The 23,580-nt window shown below is 52.9% G+C and overlaps 4 protein-coding genes and 1 non-coding gene across 14 annotated transcripts in view; 2 read left to right on the forward strand and 3 right to left on the reverse strand.

Moving 5' to 3' along the window:
- Rnf123 (ring finger protein 123) overlaps positions 1–799 on the reverse strand; it is a 28,681-nt gene extending 27,882 nt beyond the window's left edge. For both annotated transcript variants that reach the window (XM_006511879.4, XM_006511878.3), the window contains exon 1: positions 137–799. The gene's annotated coding sequence lies outside the window, so the exon portion shown is untranslated. The remainder of the gene's footprint in view (positions 1–136) is intronic.
- A 56-nt stretch (positions 800–855) lies between these two features.
- On the forward strand, positions 856–5,474 carry Mst1 (macrophage stimulating 1 (hepatocyte growth factor-like)). 5 transcript variants are annotated; one of them, XM_011242856.3, is made up of 18 exons: positions 859–977; positions 1,592–1,739; positions 1,832–1,944; positions 2,031–2,145; positions 2,230–2,366; positions 2,448–2,568; positions 2,650–2,768; positions 2,912–3,107; positions 3,267–3,397; positions 3,476–3,578; positions 3,701–3,837; positions 3,926–3,961; positions 4,046–4,149; positions 4,311–4,388; positions 4,508–4,654; positions 4,735–4,841; positions 4,940–5,079; positions 5,221–5,451. In XM_011242856.3, the coding sequence occupies exons 7-18, from the start codon at positions 2,733–2,735 to the stop codon at positions 5,380–5,382; spliced, it is 1,377 nt and encodes a 458-aa protein (XP_011241158.1). In that variant the 5' UTR covers positions 859–977; positions 1,592–1,739; positions 1,832–1,944; positions 2,031–2,145; positions 2,230–2,366; positions 2,448–2,568; positions 2,650–2,732; the 3' UTR covers positions 5,383–5,451. The 5 variants fall into 5 exon arrangements, with proteins under 5 accessions (XP_006511702.2, XP_011241158.1, NP_032269.3 ...); NM_008243.3 differs by having other exon boundaries at positions 883–977; positions 4,041–4,149; positions 5,221–5,474; XM_006511639.4 differs by lacking the exons at positions 4,311–4,388; positions 4,508–4,654; positions 4,735–4,841; positions 4,940–5,079; positions 5,221–5,451 and having other exon boundaries at positions 856–977; positions 2,650–2,837; positions 4,046–4,139.
- Mir7088 (microRNA 7088) lies at positions 1,945–2,030 on the forward strand. The gene has a single exon (NR_106056.1). It is a non-coding gene; the product is annotated as a microRNA 7088 (primary transcript).
- Positions 5,475–5,859: 385 nt separating the features above from the next.
- Apeh (acylpeptide hydrolase) lies at positions 5,860–14,937 on the reverse strand. Of its 4 annotated transcripts, none has more exons than XM_006511723.4 (22): positions 14,882–14,937; positions 14,674–14,806; positions 14,069–14,195; positions 13,428–13,521; positions 13,238–13,329; positions 13,001–13,164; positions 12,723–12,860; positions 12,535–12,626; positions 12,418–12,458; positions 12,215–12,336; positions 11,690–11,750; positions 10,536–10,633; positions 9,965–10,016; positions 8,708–8,796; positions 8,170–8,308; positions 7,628–7,711; positions 7,470–7,550; positions 6,870–6,958; positions 6,586–6,776; positions 6,397–6,499; positions 6,208–6,314; positions 5,861–6,124 (listed from the first exon to the last, which is right to left on the reverse strand). In XM_006511723.4, the coding sequence occupies exons 5-22, from the start codon at positions 13,272–13,274 to the stop codon at positions 6,019–6,021; spliced, it is 1,794 nt and encodes a 597-aa protein (XP_006511786.1). In that variant the 5' UTR covers positions 13,275–13,329; positions 13,428–13,521; positions 14,069–14,195; positions 14,674–14,806; positions 14,882–14,937; the 3' UTR covers positions 5,861–6,018. The 4 variants fall into 4 exon arrangements, with proteins under 4 accessions (XP_030100204.1, XP_006511786.1, NP_666338.2 ...); NM_146226.2 differs by having other exon boundaries at positions 13,254–13,329; positions 14,882–14,927; XM_030244344.1 differs by lacking the exon at positions 14,069–14,195 and having other exon boundaries at positions 5,860–6,124; positions 14,882–14,917.
- Positions 14,938–16,468: 1,531 nt separating this feature from the next.
- Positions 16,469–23,580, reverse strand: part of Bsn (bassoon) — a 94,398-nt gene continuing 87,286 nt past the window's right edge. The window contains exon 12 of one of the 2 annotated variants that reach the window (NM_007567.2): positions 16,469–20,344. The gene's annotated coding sequence lies outside the window, so the exon portion shown is untranslated. Of the gene's footprint in view, positions 23,538–23,580 lie in introns of both variants that reach the window. The other variant, XM_006511634.4, reaches the window with a different exon arrangement.

Below are 23,580 nucleotides of genomic sequence, written 5' to 3' on the forward strand. Positions count from 1 at the left end.
TGCCTGGAGGAGGCCTGACCCACATGCAGCCTGAAAGACCACTTCTGACAGCAGATTTGCTACCTGTCACAGCCGCGCACGCCCCCTCCAGATGGTCATTGACACCAGATCCAATGGGCAGGGTTGCTTAGCTTACCTGGTTTGACACTTCTGAGGGGCGATGGGATGGATGCTCCTCGGATGTGCTGCTAGGGGTGTAGGCTGACTGCCCTACAGCTGGGACTCAGCTGATAAGGCAGCTTGAACAGGGAGAGGCAGCATTGGGACTGGGGAAATTGCAGTCCTCACTTTACAAGAAGAAACTGAGGCCCAGAAAAGTATAATCCAGGGGTCTGGGAAATCTTGGCAACTCCTGTATAGCAGAGTCTTTTGGCATAGAAGTGTCAGTGGTGATGGCAGCCACTGTGGTCACTAGACTCTTGACATGTGACCCGTGTAACTGAAAATTTCAGTTTTTCACTTTGTAAACGTAATCACATAGAGTCTGACTACTGTGATGGGTACCACACCTCTACAGTAAAGCAGGCACCAGGGACTCCATGCAACTTCTGGAGCGCGTGTAGCAACAGCATGCGACCTCAGGGATAGATGGTGGCAGGAAGACAGTGGAGTGATCTTGGCAAGTCTGGGGATTGCATAGAGTAGACGGGCTCTGCCTCAGGGACACCTAACGTTTCCACACAGAACCCTCCTAAGTCCTGCCTACCACACAGAGAGGCCTCTCAGGATCCAGCTGCAATGAGACAGCACTCGAGGGCCTCAAACCTAGGCTCCACCTAGCAACTGTCACCCTATGTGTCAGTCAAGTCCAGGCAGGTTCAGAGAGGGGGTGTGGAGCCAGAGTCACCCAATCCTGAAGGGACAGATTTCACCATTTCCGGGATGGGGCTGTGGTGGGTCACCGTGCAGCCTCCAGCTTAGGAGAATGGGGTGGCTCCCACTTCTGCTGCTTCTGGTACAGTGTTCAAGGGCTCTTGGTGAGTGTCACCCACCCTGATCCCAGTCTGCCTTCACGAGGGAGTTCACCCCTGGTCTACATAGCTATTCTCATTGAGAGTTTACTTTTCTTTGGGTCCGGGATCAGTGACCTTGGCCTGTTGAGCAGAGCTGAGAAGGCCTGGGAATTCAAATACACACAGTCTGATCAGGACTACATTAGAGCATACTGTAGCCCAGAGGCAGTCTTTCAACCAGAGAAACTATCCAACCCAGAAGGCAGGGCTCCTAAGCCCGATGCACCACTGTAACTTATGCCTTTATTCTGGTGAGAGGCCAGACTTGGGGCCTTCCCCAGGAAGTGTCCAAGCATTCTCATCTGAGGGGTGAGAAGGGGCAAGTGTCACAAGGCCAACACACTGTCACCCAAATTCTCATGGAGTGGATGTGGTAGACCAGAGCCCAGTGCCAGGTCTCCTAGCAGATGGGCAATAATCACTGTATCTGGGCCTCCCCAGCTCACTGGGCATGAAGGGACTTGCTGGGCCCTTGAAAATATACATAAGGCCTGCCCCAAAGACCTTGTATTAGATTCCCTAAATGAACAAAAGATAGGGTGTGTTAAAGTACTAATGCGCTCATGCTCACCACGCAGGGCAGCGCTCACCACTGAATGACTTCCAGCTGTTCCGGGGCACAGAGTTAAGGAACCTGTTACACACAGCGGTGCCGGGGCCATGGCAGGAGGATGTGGCAGATGCTGAGGAGTGTGCTAGGCGCTGTGGGCCCCTTCTGGACTGTCGGTGAGTGGCTAAGTAGCCTAGATATGGCTGAGGGCATGAGAATCTGGGTTGCCAGTTAACTTTGTGTCTGCCACCCCCCCCCCCTTCTCCAGGGCCTTCCACTACAACATGAGCAGCCATGGTTGCCAGCTGCTGCCGTGGACCCAGCACTCGCTGCACACACAGCTATACCACTCGAGTCTGTGCCATCTCTTCCAGAAGAAAGGCAAGTGGTGGTGAGGAGGGGAAACAGGCTGAGTAACAGGGGCCACGAGGCCTCAGGCCCTGTTGACCTTCCTCCATTGCTTCCAGATTATGTGCGGACCTGCATTATGGACAATGGGGTCAGCTACCGGGGCACTGTGGCCAGGACAGCTGGTGGCCTGCCCTGCCAAGCCTGGAGTCGCAGGTTCCCCAATGACCACAAGTGAGCCAGACACTTCAGGTCAGACCGTTAGGCCTGAAGCAGTATTCCCCCAGTGTGCACTGTAGTAAGAATCTTTGTCTACAGGTATACGCCCACGCCAAAGAATGGCCTGGAAGAGAACTTCTGTAGGAACCCTGATGGGGATCCCAGAGGTCCCTGGTGCTACACAACAAACCGCAGTGTGCGTTTCCAGAGCTGTGGCATCAAAACCTGCAGGGAGGGTAAGCGGCTGGGGTCAATCAAGCCTAAGGAGGGAGTGATAGGCCTGCCCCCACTTAGAAGTGCATTGGCCCTGTTTCCAGCTGTTTGTGTTCTGTGCAACGGTGAGGATTACCGTGGCGAGGTAGACGTTACAGAGTCAGGGCGGGAGTGTCAACGCTGGGACCTGCAGCACCCCCACTCGCACCCTTTCCAGCCTGAAAAGTATGTAGGCAGAATCCTTATTTTGAGGGTGGGGCTCAGCTCTACTGGGACTGAGTCCCAGAGTCTTGTTACTGCTTTCAGGTTCCTAGACAAAGATCTGAAAGACAACTATTGTCGTAATCCGGACGGATCTGAGCGGCCCTGGTGCTACACCACAGACCCGAATGTTGAGCGAGAATTCTGCGACCTGCCCAGTTGCGGTAGGCTGCAGGGTCAGGGTCTAGGAAGGAGCTTGGAAAAAACTGGCGGGCACGGTTCAACTGGGAGAGGTACTAGGGAAGTTAGGCGTGGGTAGAGAGCAAAGCCTGCTGAGTACCAGAGACCAATTCCAGTTTTCGGTCAGGGCCTAACCTGCCTCCGACCGTCAAAGGATCCAAGTCACAGCGGCGCAACAAGGGCAAGGCTCTTAACTGCTTCCGCGGAAAAGGTGAAGACTATCGAGGCACAACCAATACCACCTCTGCGGGCGTGCCCTGCCAGCGGTGGGATGCGCAGAGTCCACACCAGCACCGCTTTGTGCCAGAGAAATATGCTTGCAAGTGAGGTGACAGGCCGGAGCAGGGAGAGTGCACCTGTGGGTGGAGGCAGAGCGTATGCGAAGGTGGGACCTGGGGGCGGAGCCAGAGGTTCCAGCCTACTGCGGGTTGGCTGGTGGGCTAGGTGGGACCCCACTCTCGATAAGGGAAGTGACTACTCAGGGACCTTCGTGAGAATTTCTGCCGGAATCCTGATGGCTCCGAGGCGCCTTGGTGCTTCACATCTCGACCTGGTTTGCGCATGGCCTTCTGCCACCAGATCCCACGCTGCACTGAAGAACTGGTGCCAGAGGGTGAGGCTGGAGCGGGGGTACAGAATCTGGGCAGGAATCAACCCAGGGCTGACCACCGCTCTTGCCTGCCCACCACAGGATGCTACCACGGCTCAGGTGAACAGTATCGTGGCTCAGTCAGCAAGACGCGCAAGGGCGTTCAGTGCCAGCACTGGTCCTCTGAGACACCGCACAAGCCACAGTGAGTGTGTGCTATGTGCAGATAGGGCCTTAACTCTAGGGCAGAATACCTTAAGTTCTTGTGAGCCTAAAGAGGGTCTAAGTGGCCTGATGTGTCCCCCTACCTCCTGCCCCTACATCTAGATTTACACCCACCTCGGCACCGCAGGCGGGACTGGAGGCCAACTTCTGCAGGAATCCTGATGGGGATAGCCATGGGCCCTGGTGCTATACCTTGGACCCGGATATCCTGTTTGACTACTGTGCCCTACAGCGCTGTGGTTAGTGCTTAAGACTTCCCCTTGTCTGGGTTTCAAACCTCACCTCCATAGACTGGCTCCCTTAACCTGAGTGAACTTGATCTTGCAGATGATGACCAGCCACCATCCATTCTGGACCCCCCAGGTATGGGGTTGGGCCAATTGTGGGTACACAGTCTTTGACCCTGACCCTCACTGAAGGTTTCATCCTGCCCCATCCCCAGACCAGGTGGTGTTTGAAAAGTGTGGCAAGAGAGTTGACAAGAGTAATAAACTTCGTGTGGTGGGAGGCCATCCTGGGAACTCCCCATGGACGGTCAGCTTGCGGAATCGGTGAGGCCTAAGCGCTTATCTCAAGGAGTGGAGGCTGGAAACTCTGTGGCTTTATCAGTAGAAGATGGATGCCTGGCCTTGTACCAAAAGGTCCTTGTCAGAAATGACAGTCTAGCATGTGTCCCAGGACTCAGTGTGGCTTCTCATCTTTACTCCTCTAGACAGGGCCAGCATTTCTGTGGGGGCTCCCTAGTGAAGGAGCAGTGGGTACTGACTGCCCGGCAATGCATCTGGTCATGGTGAGCAGACTGGGGACTCCTAGCCTACCTCTCCCTGCCATTGTCTGTCCCACAAGCAAACTAAATTGTGACAGCTGATTGGGAGTCAAGCATGAACTAGCAGAGTCTCTTTCTCCCAGCCACGAACCTCTCACAGGATACGAGGTATGGTTGGGTACAATTAACCAGAACCCACAGCCTGGAGAGGCAAACCTGCAGAGGGTCCCAGTGGCCAAGGCAGTGTGCGGCCCTGCAGGCTCCCAGCTTGTTCTGCTCAAGCTGGAGAGGTATGTGGATGTGTTGAGAGGGTGTGAGGCAGGGCTAGCCTCATGGTCATAGGTCCTGAAAACCCTCATTCCCACTAAAGACCTGTGATCCTGAACCATCACGTGGCCCTGATTTGCCTGCCTCCTGAACAGTATGTGGTACCTCCAGGGACCAAGTGTGAGATCGCAGGCTGGGGTGAATCCATCGGTAAGAGCACAGTGCATAGACATGGACTGCTATGGGCCGGGAGGTCCAGCACTGGTTTTGGCTCAAGGGTCCCCTCCTTATCATTGTCTGTACTTCAGGTACAAGCAATAACACAGTCCTTCATGTGGCCTCGATGAATGTCATCTCCAACCAGGAATGTAACACGAAGTACCGAGGACACATACAAGAGAGTGAGATATGCACCCAGGGACTGGTGGTCCCTGTGGGGGCTTGTGAGGTCAGTGGGAGAGCCCCTGGGCCAGCCTGGGAAGGGCTTGGGAGCTGAAATTATAGTACTTGATTGCCAAGGGGGTGGGATGTCAGGAGAGGGTAGTCACTGCCGAGGTCCAGAGCCTTCACCCGTTTTTCTACCTGCCAGGGTGACTACGGGGGCCCACTTGCCTGCTATACCCATGACTGCTGGGTCCTACAGGGACTTATCATCCCGAACAGAGTGTGTGCACGGCCCCGCTGGCCAGCTATCTTCACACGGGTGTCTGTGTTCGTGGACTGGATTAACAAGGTCATGCAGCTGGAGTAGGCCTGCTTTTGAGCCCTTAGAGATGTCAAGACTTCTCAAACATAAAGCGGCCTTTTCTCTCTGTCTGTATAGAGTGCTTCTTAGTTTCTGTCTCTAGGGAAGGTGTTGACTCCTTGCAAGAGGCTGTGTGGCTTAAGACCAGCACACTCTAGGCTAAGTGCTCTGATCCCAGAACAACTTCAAAAGGTATGTACTGTGTGTGGGCAGGGTGCCACCATCTTCCAGAGGCACTCCTGGGAATGCAAGGACAGTGCAGAAGTTCCCAGCCCATGGGACCAGAGCAGAAAGAGTGATGTAGGTCTACACCAGTCCCGTTTGGCTAGGACAGGCAGGGGTTGAGTCTCTCATGGCTTCTCTCTGTCACATGACAGGGATGAATACACTGTGGATATCAAACCAAGGACCTAGGGTTTCTGAACCCCAAGGTAGAGGCTGGGGCTGGGGATGGCTTGGTACAAAGTACCAGCACAGACCAGGCTCTGTGTCCTCCTTTATTATGATTAGAGTCCATAGTCCTCTGCCCACTCATTCGGAGTCCAGAGCCCAGGAAACCTCTAGGCAGTTCTGCCAGATCCTGGGGCTTACCAAGAGCAAAGTTCGAGACGGACTGCCCAGCTCACAAAGAGCAACAGGGCTTCAGCTGCCCAAGTGTGTGTGTAGCCAAAGCACAGTGTTCATGAAGCTGTCTGATTCCACCTCCACCTCTGACAGCGCATGGGTGCTCTTGGGATACAGCAGGAGCCTGTATGAGCAGCAACACATGACATTGGAGGGTCCTGTCCTGTTTACCTGCCACCAGCTGCCCAACTATCCTGTGACACTCACCGGACAGGCACATTCCGGGCCTTGAGGGCATGGTAATACTCCAGACCCTGCTTGAAGGGTACACGCCGGTCCTCCTGGCCCAGCATCAGTAACACTGGTGTCTTTACCTAGGTGTATGGGAGGCAAGGAGCTGTGGCGAGCTGAGCTCTGGACTCTGGAGGAATGGGTGGCACAAGGATACCTGGGTACCTGAGGGATGTACTTGATGGGTGATTTATCCAGCATCTCTTCCAACACATTCAGGTCTGGCAGGTAGTCATTACTATAAGGGAAGCCAGTCTCCACCATACACCTATAAAAGACCAACAGATGCAGACCGCAGGATCTCCCTGGGAACACGGGGTGGGAGGAAGGCAGGGACCTTTAATGCACACTCACCAATCAGGGATGTCAGTGGTGCCCATCATGGAGACAATGTTGATCACTGGGTTCCGGGCTATACAGGCACTGTAGGTTTCTGGGTATTGACCAATCAGGTGGCAGGAGAGGAACCCACCATGGGAACCACCCATAAGGGCCACACGTCTTGCATCAAAGTGTTCCTCCTGGAGCACCTGCTGCACTGCGAACTAAATTGTGGGCAGAGGACACCACAGCTTGCTCACTGCCAGCTGAAGGCCATGGCTCCACCCTCCCTATCTAGGAGCCCAGTACCCGGCTACCTGGACATCCTTCACATCCTGGTGGCCCACATTGCCTGGGAGGGAAAGGATGCTGTCTTGGCCAAAGCCCGTGGAACCACGATAGTTCACTAAAAGTGAGACAAGATAGTCAGGCAACGTCCTGAGCCCTCAACTCAACCCATCCATGTATCTGTGAAGTAGGCCCTAGGACCAGCTGCATCACAGGCTGTCAAGGCGAAGTAGCCAAGAGATAGGAAGCGGCTACCCAGAGACCACAGCATCCTTTCCAGGGAAGCTTCAAGTTAATCCACATGATCACCAGGTTATGAAGCCAGAGGCTACATCAGGGCAATTTCTAGTAGTAGTTTATTTACTTCCTCTCTTTTCTTTTTCCCAAGATAGGGTTTCTCTGTGCAGCCCTGGCTGTTCTGGAACTCCTCTATAGACCAGGCTGATCTTGGACTCAAAACTCCACCTGCCTCTGCCTCCCAAGTGCTGGGATTAAAGGAGTGTGCCGCCATTGCCCGGCCCCAGTAGCAGTTTCTAAAGAGTAAGCACACCATAGAAAAGCACATACAACCAAGGCCACCCCGTCACTTCATGGAACCCCAGGGGGATTGCAGGTCCTTTCTTACTTACCCAGTAGTACTGCAAAGCCCATCTTGCAAAGCATGGCTGGGAACAGCATCCAGGCAGTGACAAAGGAAGAGTGGGGTCCCCCTGCAGACAGGAAGCAGAGGATGAAGGCCAGCTAGGAGGGGTGGGAGGGAGGCTAGGGCTCTTAGGTGAATACCTACCATGGGGCATGACTACCATGGGGACCTGGCTCTTATCTGGAGAGTTGCTGGGCTGCAGGAGGATTGCTTCAAAGTCAAGGTCAGCTGCAGGGAGAAGGCAGTCGTCAGCATGACCAGTGCTACTTCACAAAGGCTTCCTCAACCAAGGCCCCATCTCCAGTATGGCATGGGTCTGATCAAGTAGAACAGAGGCCTAGCCAAGGTAGCTCACAGGCAGCTCACACATGACACATGGAGCCCCCTAAAGCTCATGCACTTTTCTGCCTTGTTGGAAAGGATAACACTCTGGTGTAGTCACATAAGCCTCGTGCGTGGCCTGTTTCCTTTAAACCTTAATTCTCCCACCAGGGATGGTATGCCCTGGCAGGAGCGGGTGTTGATAACCACAGCAGGTTCTCAGATCTCTCGACGCTACTTCTCATGACTGTAAGATCAGAAAAACTTTTAGAGGAAATCCTAGAAAGCCTGCAATGGGAGCTAGGAAGGGCCACCACTGTGCCGTGTGCTGGAGAAGGAGCTCGTCTGCCATTGGCCCAGCTCACCATATTGTACATTCTCTTGGTCTGGAGGTGGGTGCAGCACTCGGATGCCCCAGTGGATGTCAGGAATAGGTTCAGCCTCCTCCAGTGACACCCATGACACAGACTGCTCCTTCCCAGCAGGAGGCAGGAACCCGACTTTCTGCCAGGGGGAAGGAGAGTGTCACAGGTAGGCCAGCTCTCAGGAACCCATCTCTGAAGAGCACAGCATAGATTCTTGTTGAGTGGTGTATGCGGGAGACATCCACATCTGAACCACCCCTGGCCCTACCAACTTCTTGGCTTCGAGGTTTCCCTTTCTCCCTGGACTCTAATAATAAATGACTGGGCACTTTTGTAGGCACACTGTTCAGGATGGTGCAAATGTTAGCCCCTGGTTCCTACTCATGAGTGTTGAGCTCAAAGAACCATTGGACTAGGCTGGAGCCCAGTCGTCTCTGCCCTTCTACATGCTGACCAACCATGGTCAGTCTTTGGGCCCAGTTCTAAGGCATGGAAGCTTGTAATTCCTGTCTTCTAGCCTGGGACCCACAATACTCACCAGGCTCGGGGGCAGGTTGGGTGTGGAGAACTGGGCCACCATAAGGTCTCGGTCAATTGTAAGCAGCTTCCAGCTTCCCGCTGACCCCCCTAGAGGAAGCAGATGATATAAGTGCCTGGCAGGGACAACTTTTCTACCTTTAACCCTGAGATGCACACCTAACTGCATATGTCCTAAGTAAGCCTCCTGTTCATCTGACAGACACAGGCTATGCTCAAGAATTGCCCGACCTAGGGACACAGAAAGCTACCAAAGTACTCTACCTACTCCAATGACTTCGGTGTGACAAGGATGATAGCCTTTTCCTACTGGGTGTAGGAAAGAGGACTGGTCTAACGTTTGTCCACTCGTTATTGTTATTGTTGTTATTACTATTTACTATGCACTAGGCTTATGCTAGGGAAACACCCTAGGAAGGAGCTATGTCCTAAGCCAGAGATGTAGAACTAGAACTTTGGCATCTGTAGTGGTTTGAATAAAAATGGTCCCCAAAAGCCTCATAAGGAGTGGCACTATTAAGAGGTGTGGCCTCATTGGAGTAGCTGTGGCCGTTAAAGTGTGCCATTGAGGGTAGGCTTTGAGGTTTCAGAAGCTCATGCCAGGTCCACTGTCACTCTCTTCCTGCTTCCAGTCAATTCAGATGTAGAACTCTGGGTTCCCTCTCCAGCACCATGTCTGCCTGAGTGCTTTCTGCCATCACGATAATGGACTAAACCTCTGAAACGGAAACTGTAAGCCAGCCCCAATTAACTGTTTCCTAATGAAGAGTTACCACAATCATAGCAGTAGAAACCCTAAGACAGCCTCTTTCTGACCCACCTCGGGGATGCAGATGTGTGCAGAGCCAAGGCAGGTGGAGAACTCAAAGGCTGGTTCAGAGGGAGACCATTGGGGTGAGTGTGGGGAAGCTAGAGAGTCCAGCAGTGGTTTCTCCAGGGTCTGGGCAGGAGGTGGATGACTATACTAGCCTGGCAAGAAAGGTCTGTAGAGCTTAGGACAGGGGTGGAGCTATGGGGCTAGGGCATATGGAGGTAATAGTGCAGCGAAGAAAAGAGGTAGTGTCCTGGCTGGCTCCTCAGGGCACTGCTGGCAAAGCCTGTGGCGCATCGGGGGTGAGAATGACGGAACGTACCACTGCTGCCCTGGGTCAAGCTCTAGCTCCTTTCCTAAGCGGCTACCCATCCACCCGCCCCTGGCTGCCCATCCCCAACCCCTGCCATCACCCTGCTGTCACCCTATGGCAGAGGTCCTGCTCACCAGCTGTCAGGGAGGTGACACTTCCTGTCTGGGTGTCCACAGCAAACAGGTCCTTAAACAGAGGGGAGACTACTTGTAGCACCACATCCAACAGCCCTCTGGGGCCTGCCCCTATTTCCTTTCTACTGGCTTAGGGCCACTTTGGCCTATGGTGATGGCTACTCTGTGAAACAAGAAGAACCCTGGATCTAGATTCAGTTCCTTCACAACGTGCCGGATACACCCAGGCAAGGAACGGAAGGATAGGAGAACAAATAATGCCATACCCAAAGGACCATGGGACATGCCAGCACATCATCCCTAAGGACCCATCCAGGCTCCATCAACTGTCACTATAAAGTGTTCAGGGACTGCCCAAGGCTTGGGCCTCTTCTGTGGGGCAGCAGAGCATTTGGCCCCCTTGAGGAACAGCAAGTCCAGCAGAAAAGACTTCAAGGGCTCAGCTAATTCTTTCTGGCTCGGCTCCTCTAGGGCCGTGCACGCCCTCTGCCCCAGGTCCTAAACTCCTCGGCAGACCGTCAGAGGGCAGACGTTGTTGATGCTACCTCCTGACACAATCAGGGGCTTTTACCTGCCGACTGCGCTGGACCGAGTCGAAGACCACTCTCTGGCTGTCAGCTGACCAGCATCCCAAAGGAAGGAGGCTGCAGTAGATCCCAGAGAAGCTCTCTGCAAAGACAGAAACACTGAAGCTGCATCTAAGAGTGGAGGCCTGAGGGATCGAGAAGATGAGGTTGGGGAATTCACACAGGGCCCCTGAAATCTGTAGTAGAATCACAGTCCTAGACATGAGGGTACCCTTGGCAGTGGGGAGTTTACCGAGTAGAAGGTGAAGGGGGCGGGAGGAGAGGCTTCTGAGGACCCATAGAGGCAGAGCTGGAAAGCTCAGGCGGCAAACGTGACGCTTTCCTATTGGTTGCTCCCTTTGGGTCTTGGCAACATTAAGTGCCTTAACCTTATATAGAACGTGTTTGTCCACCGCAGTGCAGAGCACAGCAGCTCACACGGGAGCTTGGAGGGGGGACATAACCACCCCGTCCACAAGTGAAGAAACAAGCTCATGGAGGCCAGGGCACTGACCCTGGACACATGACTAACGGGCAGAGCCGAGGTTAGACTACGTCCCTACTATCGAGTCCTTGTAAACCAAAAGTGTAACTAAGGATCAAGTGCAGGGCTTCGCACATGCTAGCCTTGTGCTTGACCACTGAGCTGCATTCCAGCTGTATCCCTGCAACTTTGTGCACTGGACCTGCTCACTGGACCCTTGGACCTTTCTGGGTGGCTTGAGAAAAGAAAACTTTCATCCCTGTGTCCTTAGGATGCCCCTAGACTGCAGGCAGAGCTGCAAGTACCTGATGTTGAGAAAGGAGCCTCAGAGCTACCTTTCCGGAGGACCAGCTGACTTAGACTGGACAAAGGTTGCTGGGGTGGCGTGGGGTTGAACACAGAGTAACACAGAGCCTGCAGCCCCAAGGCTTCTCAGGCATAATATTCCAAACTAACATATTTCCTGAGACTCATCCCAAGCCAATTTGAGCTACTCTGACCTTAGTTTTGGTCTAGCCAAAAACTCTCAGACTATTACCCATAGTAGCATCTTCTGTCTCTGTTGGGCCTGGGCACAGGGCTGCAGTAACAAGGAGAGAGTCCTCCAAAGGAACTCAGGAAGGAGGGACAGATAGCACTATTACAGACTCCACTGATGAGCCAGGCACCTCTTACCTCCCAGCTGCCGAGGTACAATGTCCACCACCAATGAGGTGACCTTGGTGTACCAGTCATACTGCAAGAGAACAAAATGGTCAAACCCACCAGGCCATGGACCTCAGGGCACAGAACTCTGTTATCTATCCCTTTGGGTGACTACTTAGGAGAGATGGGGGCTAATTTACCTCTTTTATGGGAGCCTGGACTTGTCTCAGATAGGCATGTCCCTTGGCTTTTCACCCAGAGCTCTCCTTGTGCAGGGGATGGACTCTATATAACCCCCAACTCTGCCCCTGCTCCTTGTAGAGCCCGGCTACTTGGAGACGTGAACTAAGACGCGCGAGCATCTCTGTGGCTGGAGGACCCCTTGAGGTGGTGAGCCCTGAGAGTACCCAAGCTTCCAGGACTTACCTTGAAGGGTCAGGCCACTGGTCCACGGAGGACAGGAGAGGGCCCCGAGGGGGGAGATGACACCATCCCTTTAGCCCTCATTCCCCATCAAGAGCTAACCGTCCTCCCACCCCACCCACTTCAGCTCACCAGGAAGAGCTGGCTGCACTGGTGATGAGGGGCTAGAGATGGGTACTGCAGGTAGACGACGCGACACTGGTCTGGGCTCAGCCGAGGAGAGCAGACAGCCAGGGACTCATCCGAGAGTAGTTCTAGGCCACAGAAATATGAGTATCACATAGACCAGGGAAGACTAACAGTCAGGAAAGCACGTGCGGACGCCAGACACTTACCACACTTCCCCCCGCTCAGGTCCACATAGTACAGGGCTGACCTGGAAAGGTCAGAGAGACACTCAGCTCTATGGTCAGCTGGGCCGTAAGGGCCCTCTGGTCTGCCTGCTTTCTCACCTGCGATTGGTGCAGTAGCGGATACCTAGCCGGAAGGGTTCGTGCCACCAGCCCACAAACACCACACCCGTGTCTCCAGGGGCCCAGAAAGCCTGCAAACAAAACCACAAAGTAGGTATGAGCAAGACGTAATCGCTCAAGCAGGGGACCCCGACTCCAGAAGGGGCAAAGGCCATGTTGCTGCTGACCTGACCAGGGGACACATTTTCAGGGACGCCCTCAAGCACGGAGATGTTACCACTCTCGATATCCAGCACGCAGAGCACAGGGATGCTTTTGGAAACCATAGTTTCTCCCCAGTCTTCATAAAATACAAACTGGTCCCCCTGAGAACAGAGGACACTCAATGCCCAGGGTGCCTACAGAACCCTGACCTGCCTCCTAGACACTAGGGCCTCCCAGGTCCACCGGATGTAGGGCAGGGCTGCCCGGCAGGGCCTGTGTGGCCCGGCCACACCACAAGCACCTTGATGGCCTGGTCTGGCTTCTTCGGCCTGGCCATCTCCTCATCACTGGCACTGACGTCCAAGGCTTTGGTTTGAAAGAAGGACTCAGCTTTGGGACGCTTCTTCTCCGCCACATACAACAAGTGCGTCTCTGAGTGTGACCAGGAGAGGCAGCCAAAGCAGTCTGCATGCAGGGAGGGACGGTTAGGGGGAGCCCAATGCTATAGCTGCCCCTTCTGCCCACCCCTCCTGCTTACCAGCCAGGCGCCTCACCATCTTCATACACAGGCCCATGCTTCTCCAGTGCAGACAGGTTGAAACTCTTGAGCTTGCGGTTCTTCTCCCAGACCTGAAGATACCTGGGCATCAGGCTGCTTGCCCCTCCACAGGGCTTCACTTGTGGCACTAAGTGACCGGCTGGCTGCCACCTCATCCTTGCAAACTCACCTCCAAGAACTGTTTTTCCTCTCCCGAGACTGCACCTCCAGCCTTGCGCAGCACTGCTTTCATGGTGCCTGAAGGAGACTCTCTGCTCAGCAGCCTGAGAACAGGGGTTGCAGGTCAGGAAGGTGCCAAGTCGTCCCCCCCAACAGCCTTGTGCTGGCCCCCTTACTGGTCACAACCTCTTAGCTGAGTCTCTGTCTCTGTCTGTCTGTCTGTCTCTCTCTCCTTTCTTTATAAGCCCTTTTAGGTCTGGCGTTATAAAATCAGAATTGGCCGCACAGGAGGCTATCTCCCAGCTAACTGGGACTCTGAAATCATACCAGCCCATGAAGCACTCCCAGCCTCAAGCTGGCTGGCCTTTTTTCTCTTCCTTAGGTTACTGACTCGACTGTCTCCAGAGTCCTAGGGACCTAGGCCCTAGTTTAGAAGAAGCTCCTAGTATTTATCAGGCCATGTCTCCAGAGACCAGACAAGCTCTCAGGGGTCAGGCACCTTGCTCTTTGCTCCCCTGAAGCCACCCAAAGTTGTCCCTGAAGGGGATAGGCACAGAGCACAACACCCTAAGGACACATGGCGACATTTATGAAAGGCTAGCAAGGCAGGTGGCTGCGGTCTTGTCTACAGACTGCTCCTGTCACACTTACTCCCCCCGGGTTTCCACACTGTTGCCCGCAGGCCCGGCAAACACCACCGAGTCTCCATCATGGAACACTAGGTACTGGCGGCAGAATCGGATGTTCTCCATTCGATCCAAGTCCCTCTGAGTCCACTCTGCAAGGGAGGCAGGGGGCTGCTCAACTTGTCTGGGCCAGTTTGGACCACTGCCCACCAATCAAGGCCTATCTTTCCCAGTCTGTCTCCGGACAGCCTGAGTATAGCCTGGACAACACTTCACTTAATATAACCTAAGCCTAGGCTCCCAGAGCCTGAGCTGACGGTCAGAGAGAACCCACTACCAACCACAGAATTTTAAGGGCAACATAGCTGTTGTTGGGTTGTAGAATGTAAGGGCCGGAGAGTCCTGCGAGGCCCACACCTTGCACTCAGGTCTGAATTTTACTCCCACACCTTCAACTCATTTACGGAATTATTTATCAGTAAGGCTAGTGCAGCCCCCAAAACACCTGTGCGCAGGAACTACAGTTGGGTTTCCTCCCCAAACCCGTGTCAAGCAGCGTGCCCTCCACAGTCCCCATCTCTCCACCTGGATGCACGGCCCGTCGCCACCCAGTTCCCTCGGTCTACACACCAGTGTGCACAGTCCGATAGAGGCCCCCATACTGCGTGGTGACCTCCGGGCCCAGGCAGGCGGCGCTCAGCGAAGGCTGGCGGCTAAGGCCCCGGTACAGCGCTGCCGCCTCCTGGGGCTCACTCAGCAGCACCTGCGCAGGGGACACACCAGGGTCAGGCTCAGCCCGGGCTACGGAGGCCACGGGGGCCACGGGCCGAGCCCTCACCTGACGCTCCATAGTCGGTCTTTCGGTAGCAGCTAAGTCCCGGAAGTGAAGCTCCGGGGGCGGGGCCTAAGGCGGTCCCCAGTTTCCGCTACACTCAGTGGCGACCTGGGACCCGCAGGGCCCTGTATAAGCTCCGGCCAGTCGGCAGGGGGCGGGGCCTGGATAGTAAGAAGGCGGGGCCTACGAAGGAGCCGCCCGGAGGGGAGGAGCGGGAAACAAAAATTCAGTCGAAGACTAGGCAAGTGGGAGGCAGAATCAGGGAGTCGAGTCCTGGGATTTTTAGAGAGGGGAGGCTCCGAGGAGTGAGGGCGGACGTATAGCAGCAGAATACAGAGCCGGTGTTCAGAGACAGGGCAGGTCTGGGAGGAGTGAAGGAAGTAGGATTGGACTCCAGCCGACTGTGAGCTGAAAGCTGCGGGATCAGAGAGAAAGCCCTGAGCGTTCGAAGGGTGGGGCTTCGGAGGAACACTAATGATCCTTAAGGATGAGGGGGCGGGGGCGGGGGCGGGGACGGGTGGGAACCGAATACAGAGACTAGCGGGTCTGTGAAAGCGGAATGTTGCGGGGCGCCTCAGTCGCAGGGATCTCTTTCAGCGCTCTCCCCATCTACTGCAAGCCAGGCGATTAGGAGTGGGAAACTTAGGTTCCCGGGTGGAGCCCTGGGGCGCCGGGCAAAGGGCGGTGCTGAACTCTCTGGGTGCTACCCTGGCTTATCAATCACCAGACTTGCCCCTAAAGCTATCTGTTGCCACAGCCTTAACCCGCCCTTCTCAGAAGCTCCTTGCTGCGGATCGTGAGCCGACTGGGTCTCAACCTACTCCAAGGGCCGATGTGGAGGGTCAGACTTCACCTAAGAGCAGCGAGCGTGCTGTGGAAAGAAGAGCCTAGGCAGACAGTCTCCTGCACACGACACAGGACTAGGTTGACTTAGGTGACAGCAGAGAGCAAGAGTGGTTGGGCAACAGTAGGTATCTCCCCCTCCTCCATATAGCTTGAGAGTGGCTGGTCTTTTAGACCAGCTATGGGCCCCCTTGAATGAGTGCTTTCTTTCTTACTTGAGGCAAAATTGATACTCTTTAATCTCTGTTTCTTATTTTCTAGTGCTGCTTAACTTATATTTGTTTAGTTTCTCTACGTAGTTCTGGCCTCAAACTCACAGAGACCCACCTATCTCTGTCTCCCAAGAGCTGGGATTAAATGTGTGGGCTATGATATCCAGCTTGAACTATTCTTGACTATACTAAGGATTAAAGTCTCAGCCATGGGGGACTGGGGGGGGGGGGGGAGTTTCGAACAAGGTAGGCAGATGTAAAGCTTGTTTGATAGCACCAGGGGGCAGCACTTGCCCATCTAGCTCCTGGGAACCAGGATCCTGAAAACTGTCTGGTGGCTTAGGACAAGCCTTTGCACCTTCCTGGAGGGTCATGTTTGAATGGCTTGGTGTTGACTCCGCCTCAATTGTGCCAACATTTCTGAAATTTTGCTCTTTCTCATTTTTTTCTTTAATCGTGGAGAATACTGTCACAAACGTTGGCATCTACCTGTTTGGCTAAGTGTTCCCACTTCAGAAATCACCCCGAGACTGTCTGAAGGTTGTTTATATCAAGTCCTTTTATTCTGATACCACAGAAATACCTTGTCACAGTACAGGGGAGGGACACTGAAGTACCACGAGTTCTCACAGAGCACAGGAGGACGGCACACAATTCACAAGGTCATGTGGAGGACTCGGGTCATTGCACTTACAATGTAAACTTGTTTGTTTGACTTTGTACAGCACTCTCCCCCCTCACAGAGAGAAGGAGAGAGAGGGGAGGAGGAGGGGAGGGAAAGCAAAAACAAGACATAGAAGCTAGAGGGAGAAAATGTAGATGGCCACCACTCTCTAGGGTACCACACTTGAGAGGAATTGATTTGACCCCAGAGGCTGAATGAGACTCGTGCACACACGCACAAACACACACACACACTCACACATACATACATACATACACACACACACACACACACACACACACTCATGTACATGTGCTTACACATACAGTATCTCATGACTTCTATGGCTCTCCAGTGCCACCCGGTGCACATGGTAGCAGGGTGCTGGCACCCAGGGAGACAGAGATGGCATCTCCAGAGAGTTTCATTTGATTATATATGTCCCTCCGGCCCTGATGGAGTCCATGATGACACATTATTTACAGCAAGGGAGGAGAAGGGCTATTGGGCAGGACTGTACTCTCACGGACAAGGACCTGCCTGGAAAACTCCCCAGAGGCTCCAGCATACAGACCAGAATTGCTGCCCTGGCTGTTCTTTCAGTGTGGGCCCTGAGACTGTTCACCCTGCCCAAAGAACAGGAAGAAGATGGTGCGAGGACCATCCCTATGAAGTGAGTGTGTTGAGGCCTTGCGTGGGCAGAGGAGGGTGCCCTTGCTTATGACACTAAGAGGGGAGAAAATGGAGGTCTGGGCTCTACACAGAGTCAACATAAGGGCCAGGGATACCTATGGCCTAGAAGACTCCTGCAGTCATATTCACAGAAGGGCAAAGATCTGTCCTGTGGGCACAGCCAGGGATAGAGTAGCAGATATCAGAAATGTCAGAAAAGAAATGTGCTGTAAAGTTAATACTTTAGAGCCTAGGGGTCAGCCAGAGACTGACCCGTGGACACCCTGCCTGCCCTCATCCCCTAGTCTAGCCCCTTGACTCTGAGAGGAAAGGAATACAGTCATGGTCCCAGGTATCTAGACCCTGGGCACATCCTGTACACACCTGGGCCTGGGAGTTCCTCAAAGAGGGCCTTCTTCAGCCCTTTTAGCGATGGCCCCATATAGCCCAAGTTTGATCTCTGAGATATTCCATAGTGTGAAGAAAGCTAAATCCCGGGAACTCGGGCTCTTAAGTCCAACACAGCTTGAAGTGTCCCAACCACAGCTGCCGATGGTGGGACAGGATCCCACACTAAAGGATTTATAAGCCTTGTAAAAATGCATGAGAAACGTGAACCCCTGAGAAATGCATGGTATACACCAAAGCTCTCTGGAGGCAGGCCAGACTTTAGGGGTCAGGCAGGTACTGTCTGCCCTACTCCTGGGCCAGTGAGGGAGATGCTGACAACAGTGTGATACTTATGCCTCAGAGGAGGCAAGTCCTGGGGCAGATGTGGAGAGGGTTACACCAACCCTTCAGTAAGTTTTGCTCTTGAGAGACCTTCTGGGCTCAGTTTGAAGCTGTTATTTATGTGAACAGTTTTTTCCTGAATGATATTTTCAGCCATAGCCAGCTCCTTCTGGGTACCTTATGACCCCTGGCTCCACTCCAGATAGATCTCTTGGCTCACAATCCTTTAAGCTTCTTCATCACAAAGGAGAGACATAGAGCAGAGTCAGTCAAGATCTGGGAATCATAGGGCACAGCCAGGATCCCTTGGCTTCTGCCTCTCCACAGATGTGCCCCAAGCTTTGCCCTTGAGCAGTACCCCACTGGGAAGATGTGACCAGTTTCTTTTGGCTCAGGCCTGGGATAGGAGGAAAAATGATATACAAGTAGAAATCCTACAGCAAACCCACAGAATGTCCATACACATGCATCCTGTGCGGGCTCCCCTCTCTGTCTAGTCTAAGGTTTGTTTTTATCTGCTATTGTACACAGATAAAAACTGCAAGGTGTCTGGGGCCTCACTGCCTGCTCCCTGGCCTGGCAAATGTAGGCAGTTCTGGCAGGTCTTTACTAGCGTGTCCCAAAGTCAGGGAGAAGCGCTCCTAAAGGAGAGGTTTGGAGGCGAAAAGAACTCCAAGCAAGAGGTCGGGCATTTAAAATGAATGAAATCGTGCAAAGAAGCTTCGAGCCGTGCATGCTCCAGTGCCAGACAGGCGGCGACTCACCTGGCAAGCAGCGAGTCCTGCCACAGGTCAAACATGCCACAGACTTAAAATTTACACATGCACACCTGCACACGCGCATACACACACACACACACACACACACGCACGCACGCACGCACGCACGCACACACGCACTCACGCTCTCCATTTCTCTCTCACACACACAGAATGTGGGGACAAGGATTGGGTTGGGGTGATGGTATGAGCAGATAGAGCTATCCAGTTTCTCAACTGCATGTTTGCAATTAACTCCTTATATGTAACACGGAATTTATTAAATATTAACAGTTGTCTTTGAGGGTTTATATTTCATTGCATAGAACATTAGAGATGAGACTTGTGGCTGGGCCCGAGATGAAGGGAGGCCTCCCAGGGAAGGGCTTTGGGGAGGCATGTAGCCCAGTCCACGAGGTGAATGGACGGTGTTATACTCCCCTTACCTCACAGGTCTCTGAAGCTCTCCCTTGGCTCCTCTGCTCTGAGCACACCCACTGCTGATGGCTTAAGAAGACAGTAAACAGGCGGGCTGAGGAGCCTCCCTAGACCTCGCCCTGGGTTTGTGCTCTTGGTGGCCTGCTGCCCGCTATTGCTTCTAAATCAACGTTTCTCCCTGTGCTGAGCAGGGGCAGAGCAGAGAGGAAACCAAACCATCAGTCACGAGGTTGCGGGGTGGGGGTGGGGTGGGGGAGAGACAAAGGGATAAAAGCAAAGAAAAGAAAGGGAGAGAAAGAAAAATAAAACAACAACAACAAAAAAATGTTCATGAGGTATACATGTAAATCAAACTGGAATGATTAAGGCTGTTCCTGAAATCAAAAGAAATCCTCAGGTGTAGAGATGAGGAGCCGAGGAGCCGGCTGGTCGAGACAATGGCGGTGCTGCTGGGGTGCTCACAATGGCTGGGGGGATGGCTTTAAGGTGATGGCAGGCATGCCTAGTTACGCTGCCATCCACGGGCTGGGAGAAGCCTCAGCCGGTGCCCACGCTGCGTTTCGGTGCTATGGCCTCTTGTTTCAGCGATGAGACAGTGTTAGGGTCCTAATGTTTGTAAAGTTCTCCCAAACCCATGCTGGCCATGTGGACGTCTGCTCCAGTGTCACCCCCAGAGCAGGGTGACGAGGGCAAGGCCTTATGGCCACACAGGGATCCGGGCCAGCTGGAATGTGAAGGAATCGGAGCCCAGGGCCCCAGCCCTCAGTCAAAGCCCCTCTCCAAGGCTGTGGAAAAAACTTCTGGCATCTTAGAGGAGGGCAGTGTGCACCCAAACTCTGTGTATAACGCATTGGAAGCCTGGTGGCCAGGCCACAGGAGGCTGCGGGAAGAGCAGCAGACAGCAACAGCAGCAACCGCGTTCTGGTGAGGAGGGCTCCTCGCTCCCAAGGACGGCTGGCCTGAGTAAGGCAGGGTCTCTTGAAAGACATGAAAGGTCCCCCAAGCCAATGGTCCCATTGGTCCGGCAGATGCTTCACCTAGGTCGCTGCTGTGAGAACACATGTCATTCTCATGCTTGGTTGAGGCCTGCCTGCTGGGGCCCGCCTGCTGGGAATCTTTGGGCCAAAGGTTTGCCAGCTTGTAGATGCTTTGAAAAGAGAAGGAGAGAGGGAGAGAAGGAAGAAGGGTTTGTTGTTGTGAACCCTGGTCATAGTTTGCCACCCTCCTTACATTGCTCCTAGGCACTGCCATGTGATGGCCAGTTTCTGCTTCACCCAGAAGATTGCATTCCGTCAAGGCATAGAGAGGTTAGCATCTGCGCAGGTTAAAGACTGATCGGGAGAAGGGAGAGCCAGACCTCCAGGAAAAGACCTCCCTTCTTCCTGTGCCATTTGAGACAGCAGGGCTTCATTACATCACCCAAAGTGACACCAGAGCGACCCTCTAGTCACTTAGCCTACGGCACAGGCATGTGCCGTGTCCAACTTCTTTTATGATTGTGTGTATATATTATATGATTGTGTATATATATTACATGATTGTGTGTATATATTATATGATTGTGTGTGTATATATTATATGATTGTGTGTATATATTATATGATTGTGTGTATATGTTATATGATTGTGTGTATATATTATATGATTGTGTGTATATATTATATGATTGTGTGTATATGTTATATGATTGTGTGTATATATTATATGATTATGTGTATATATTATATGATTGTGTGTATATGTTATATGATTGTGTGTATATGTTATATGATTGTGTGTATATATTATATGATTGTGTGTATATATTATATGATTGTGTGTATATATTATATGATTGTGTGTATATATTATATGATTGTGTGTATATATACACCTGCACGTGGGGGTCAGAGGGTAAAGCGCAGGAGGTGGTTCTCCCTTCCACCATTTGGAGTCTAGGATTTAAACTCGGACTTTCAGGCTTTGGCAACAAACACCTTTAACCACTGAGCCATCTTGCTGGCCCTTTGACATTTATTTTGTAAGTGTATAGGAAGCCAGGTATGACAGTGGACACCCATAACCCTAGCCTTAAGTAATGGAGGGAGGAAACTCACTACAAGTTCACGGTTAGCTTGATCTCTATATATTGAGTTACAGATCGGTCAGTCCTACAAATGAGACCCAGTCTCAAAAAACAAACAAACAAAACCAAGAAGAGTGAGGGAGATGGGGTTTTGTTTCAAAAGACAAACATCTCCTAGCTCATGTCTGAAACTGACATGAAGGACACCAGGAGAGGGACATATGGAGCAGCTTTGACCACCTAGCCCAAATGTTGGCCAAGTGCCAGAATCAGGCAGCTCTTAGCTACAGAGTCACGGTCCCAGTGGCCTGCCCACATGATGGCAAGATGTGGCCCAAAGCACAGGTGTGCTGCCTTTTCTTCCTCGTAGTTCTCTGGCCCCAAACTCAGGGTGGGTGCTGTCCTGGACCCGAGCCGTGGGCTGTCCCTCCCCATCTCCCCTAAATACCACTTGAGATTTTATGTATGTTCCAGGGCACACCAAGAAACTGTCCAGCTGAGAGGGAGGATGACAGGGCATCCACTGCCTGACAGCAAAGGCAGGGAGCATGCTGTCAGGCAGCACTCAGATGGTGTCAGCACTGGGGTGGCTGTCACTAGCAGAAAGCCCAAGGTCTTCACTTTGGCCTATTGTACCTGCCTAAAATAGCACTGGTCACTGCTACTCTGCCACGGCCGAGCTGTGTTCCTCTCTGCCTGTCTCTGAGGCCGACCAGTTCCCCTCAGCATCAGAAGCGCGGCTGGCACCCTGCTTTCCCGTGCCTCCAGCTCTGACTACTTTCTCTAGGGCAGCTCCAGCTGCTGCAGAAACCCTGCTGCACATTTGCCATCAGAAAATCCTTTTGCCAGGCAGTGGTGGTGCACGCCTTTAATCCCAGCACTTGGGAGGCAGAGGCAGGCAGATCCCTGAGTTCAAGGCCAGCCTGGTCTACAGAGTGAGTTCTAGGACAGCCAGGGCTACACAGAGAAACCCTGTCTCGAAAACAAACAAACAAACAAACAAAATTCCTTTCAAATTAGTTTTTAATTACTTTATTTACTTACTTTTGTGGGGGGTTGTTTATTTTGTTTTGTTGTTGTTGTTGTTGTTTTGCTTTGAGGCACAGTTTCTCTGTGTAGCCCTGGCTGTCCTGGAACTCGCTCTGTAGACCAGGTTGGCCTTAAATTCACAGAGAACCACCTGCCTCTGCCTTCAAGTGCTGGGGTCAAAGGCGTGCATTACCAGTCATGCAGATGTTTTATTTTGGAACTTATTTACTCTTTGTCTCCCTTAGTGGACTGTTGACTCAAAAGGACGGGAACTCGGTTTTGACTGCTATTGTGTCCCCAAGGACTAAAACAGGATTGGGCACATATCTGGGGCTAGATCAGCATTTGTTGAATAAGTGGATGAGAGACTGAGCCTTTTCAGTGCCTCCGTGCCTCTGAAAAGACTGGCAGCCCTTGGTACCCACACACAGCTTCCTCTCTACCACGAGCAGATAAGTAAGGGCTCTGGTGCTCTAAGGCTCCCTTAAAGTGAACTGCTTACTGACTACTATCCTGGACCTGGGCCATGGGCTGTCCCTCCCCCACCTCCCCTGAGTAGCACCTGAGATGTTATGGCTGCCCACATATCTCCATATGCTTAACTCGAGAGCAGGAAAAAGAGCTGGAGACGAGAGGCCTCAGGGAGATGGCGAGATGGGTCATTCTTGGCTGTGCAAAGAGCAACTTCAACAACTAGGCTACTCTCCCCAATTCTAAATGAGGGATGTCCTCTTCTGTCCACAGAGGCAGGGCCAAGACCAGGACTGGGGCAGGCTCTGAGAGGGAGCATCCCATCTCCCCTGGCCACTACAATCTAGGAAGAGGGGGTACCTATCCTGTACCTTCCTGTTCTCTCACTGGGCTGCCCTGGAGTTGGACTGACTAGCTGACCAGTGACTGCTTTTCCTGTGTCCCTTTTCTGTGTTCCTCTCTCCCTTCTTCACCCTTTCGCCTTGTGAGCCGCAAGTGCAACCTGTGAACCCAAAAATCTCTTCACTTCATGCCCAAAGCTCTGTGTTCTGCTGGGTTTGGATACACCAGCACCGGACATCGATGTCTCCAATACAAGCCATAGTCTGCCCTGTCTTTCAGGACGACTTTGAACTCAGTGTCCAGAATACAGACCTGAAGTTGTAGGGGTACAACAGGTGTCAATGGCCCCTTTCCCAAGTCAGGATGGCTGACTCATTTACCATCATGCCAGCTAGCACACTGTTTCTGAGGGGGGCCGCTAGGCCCATCCCAGCTGAAAGAAGCATACCAGGTCCTTTTTAGTTCATACTTCCAGG

This window comes from Mus musculus, chromosome 9 (assembly GCF_000001635.26).
Source record: "Mus musculus strain C57BL/6J chromosome 9, GRCm38.p6 C57BL/6J".
NCBI classification, from domain to species: Eukaryota; Metazoa; Chordata; class Mammalia; order Rodentia; family Muridae; genus Mus; species Mus musculus.

Bases quoted from the DNA above. Each gene is read 5' to 3' on its own strand.
- Apeh (NM_146226.2), bottom strand. The intron at 7,551-7,627 runs GTAGGTATTCAC...TCCTGTCTGCAG, and splicing joins CATGGTAGTCATGCCCCATG to GGGGACCCCACTCTTCCTTT. The intron at 6,777-6,869 runs GTAGCCGGGTAC...CCCACAATTTAG, and splicing joins AGGATGTGAAGGATGTCCAG to TTCGCAGTGCAGCAGGTGCT.
- Mst1 (NM_008243.3), top strand. From the start codon at position 926: ATGGGGTGGCTCCCACTTCTGCTGCTTCTGGTACAGTGTTCAAGGGCT. The intron at 978-1,591 runs GTGAGTGTCACC...CTCACCACGCAG, and splicing joins ACAGTGTTCAAGGGCTCTTG to GGCAGCGCTCACCACTGAAT. The intron at 3,838-3,925 runs GTTAGTGCTTAA...TTGATCTTGCAG, and splicing joins CTGTGCCCTACAGCGCTGTG to ATGATGACCAGCCACCATCC.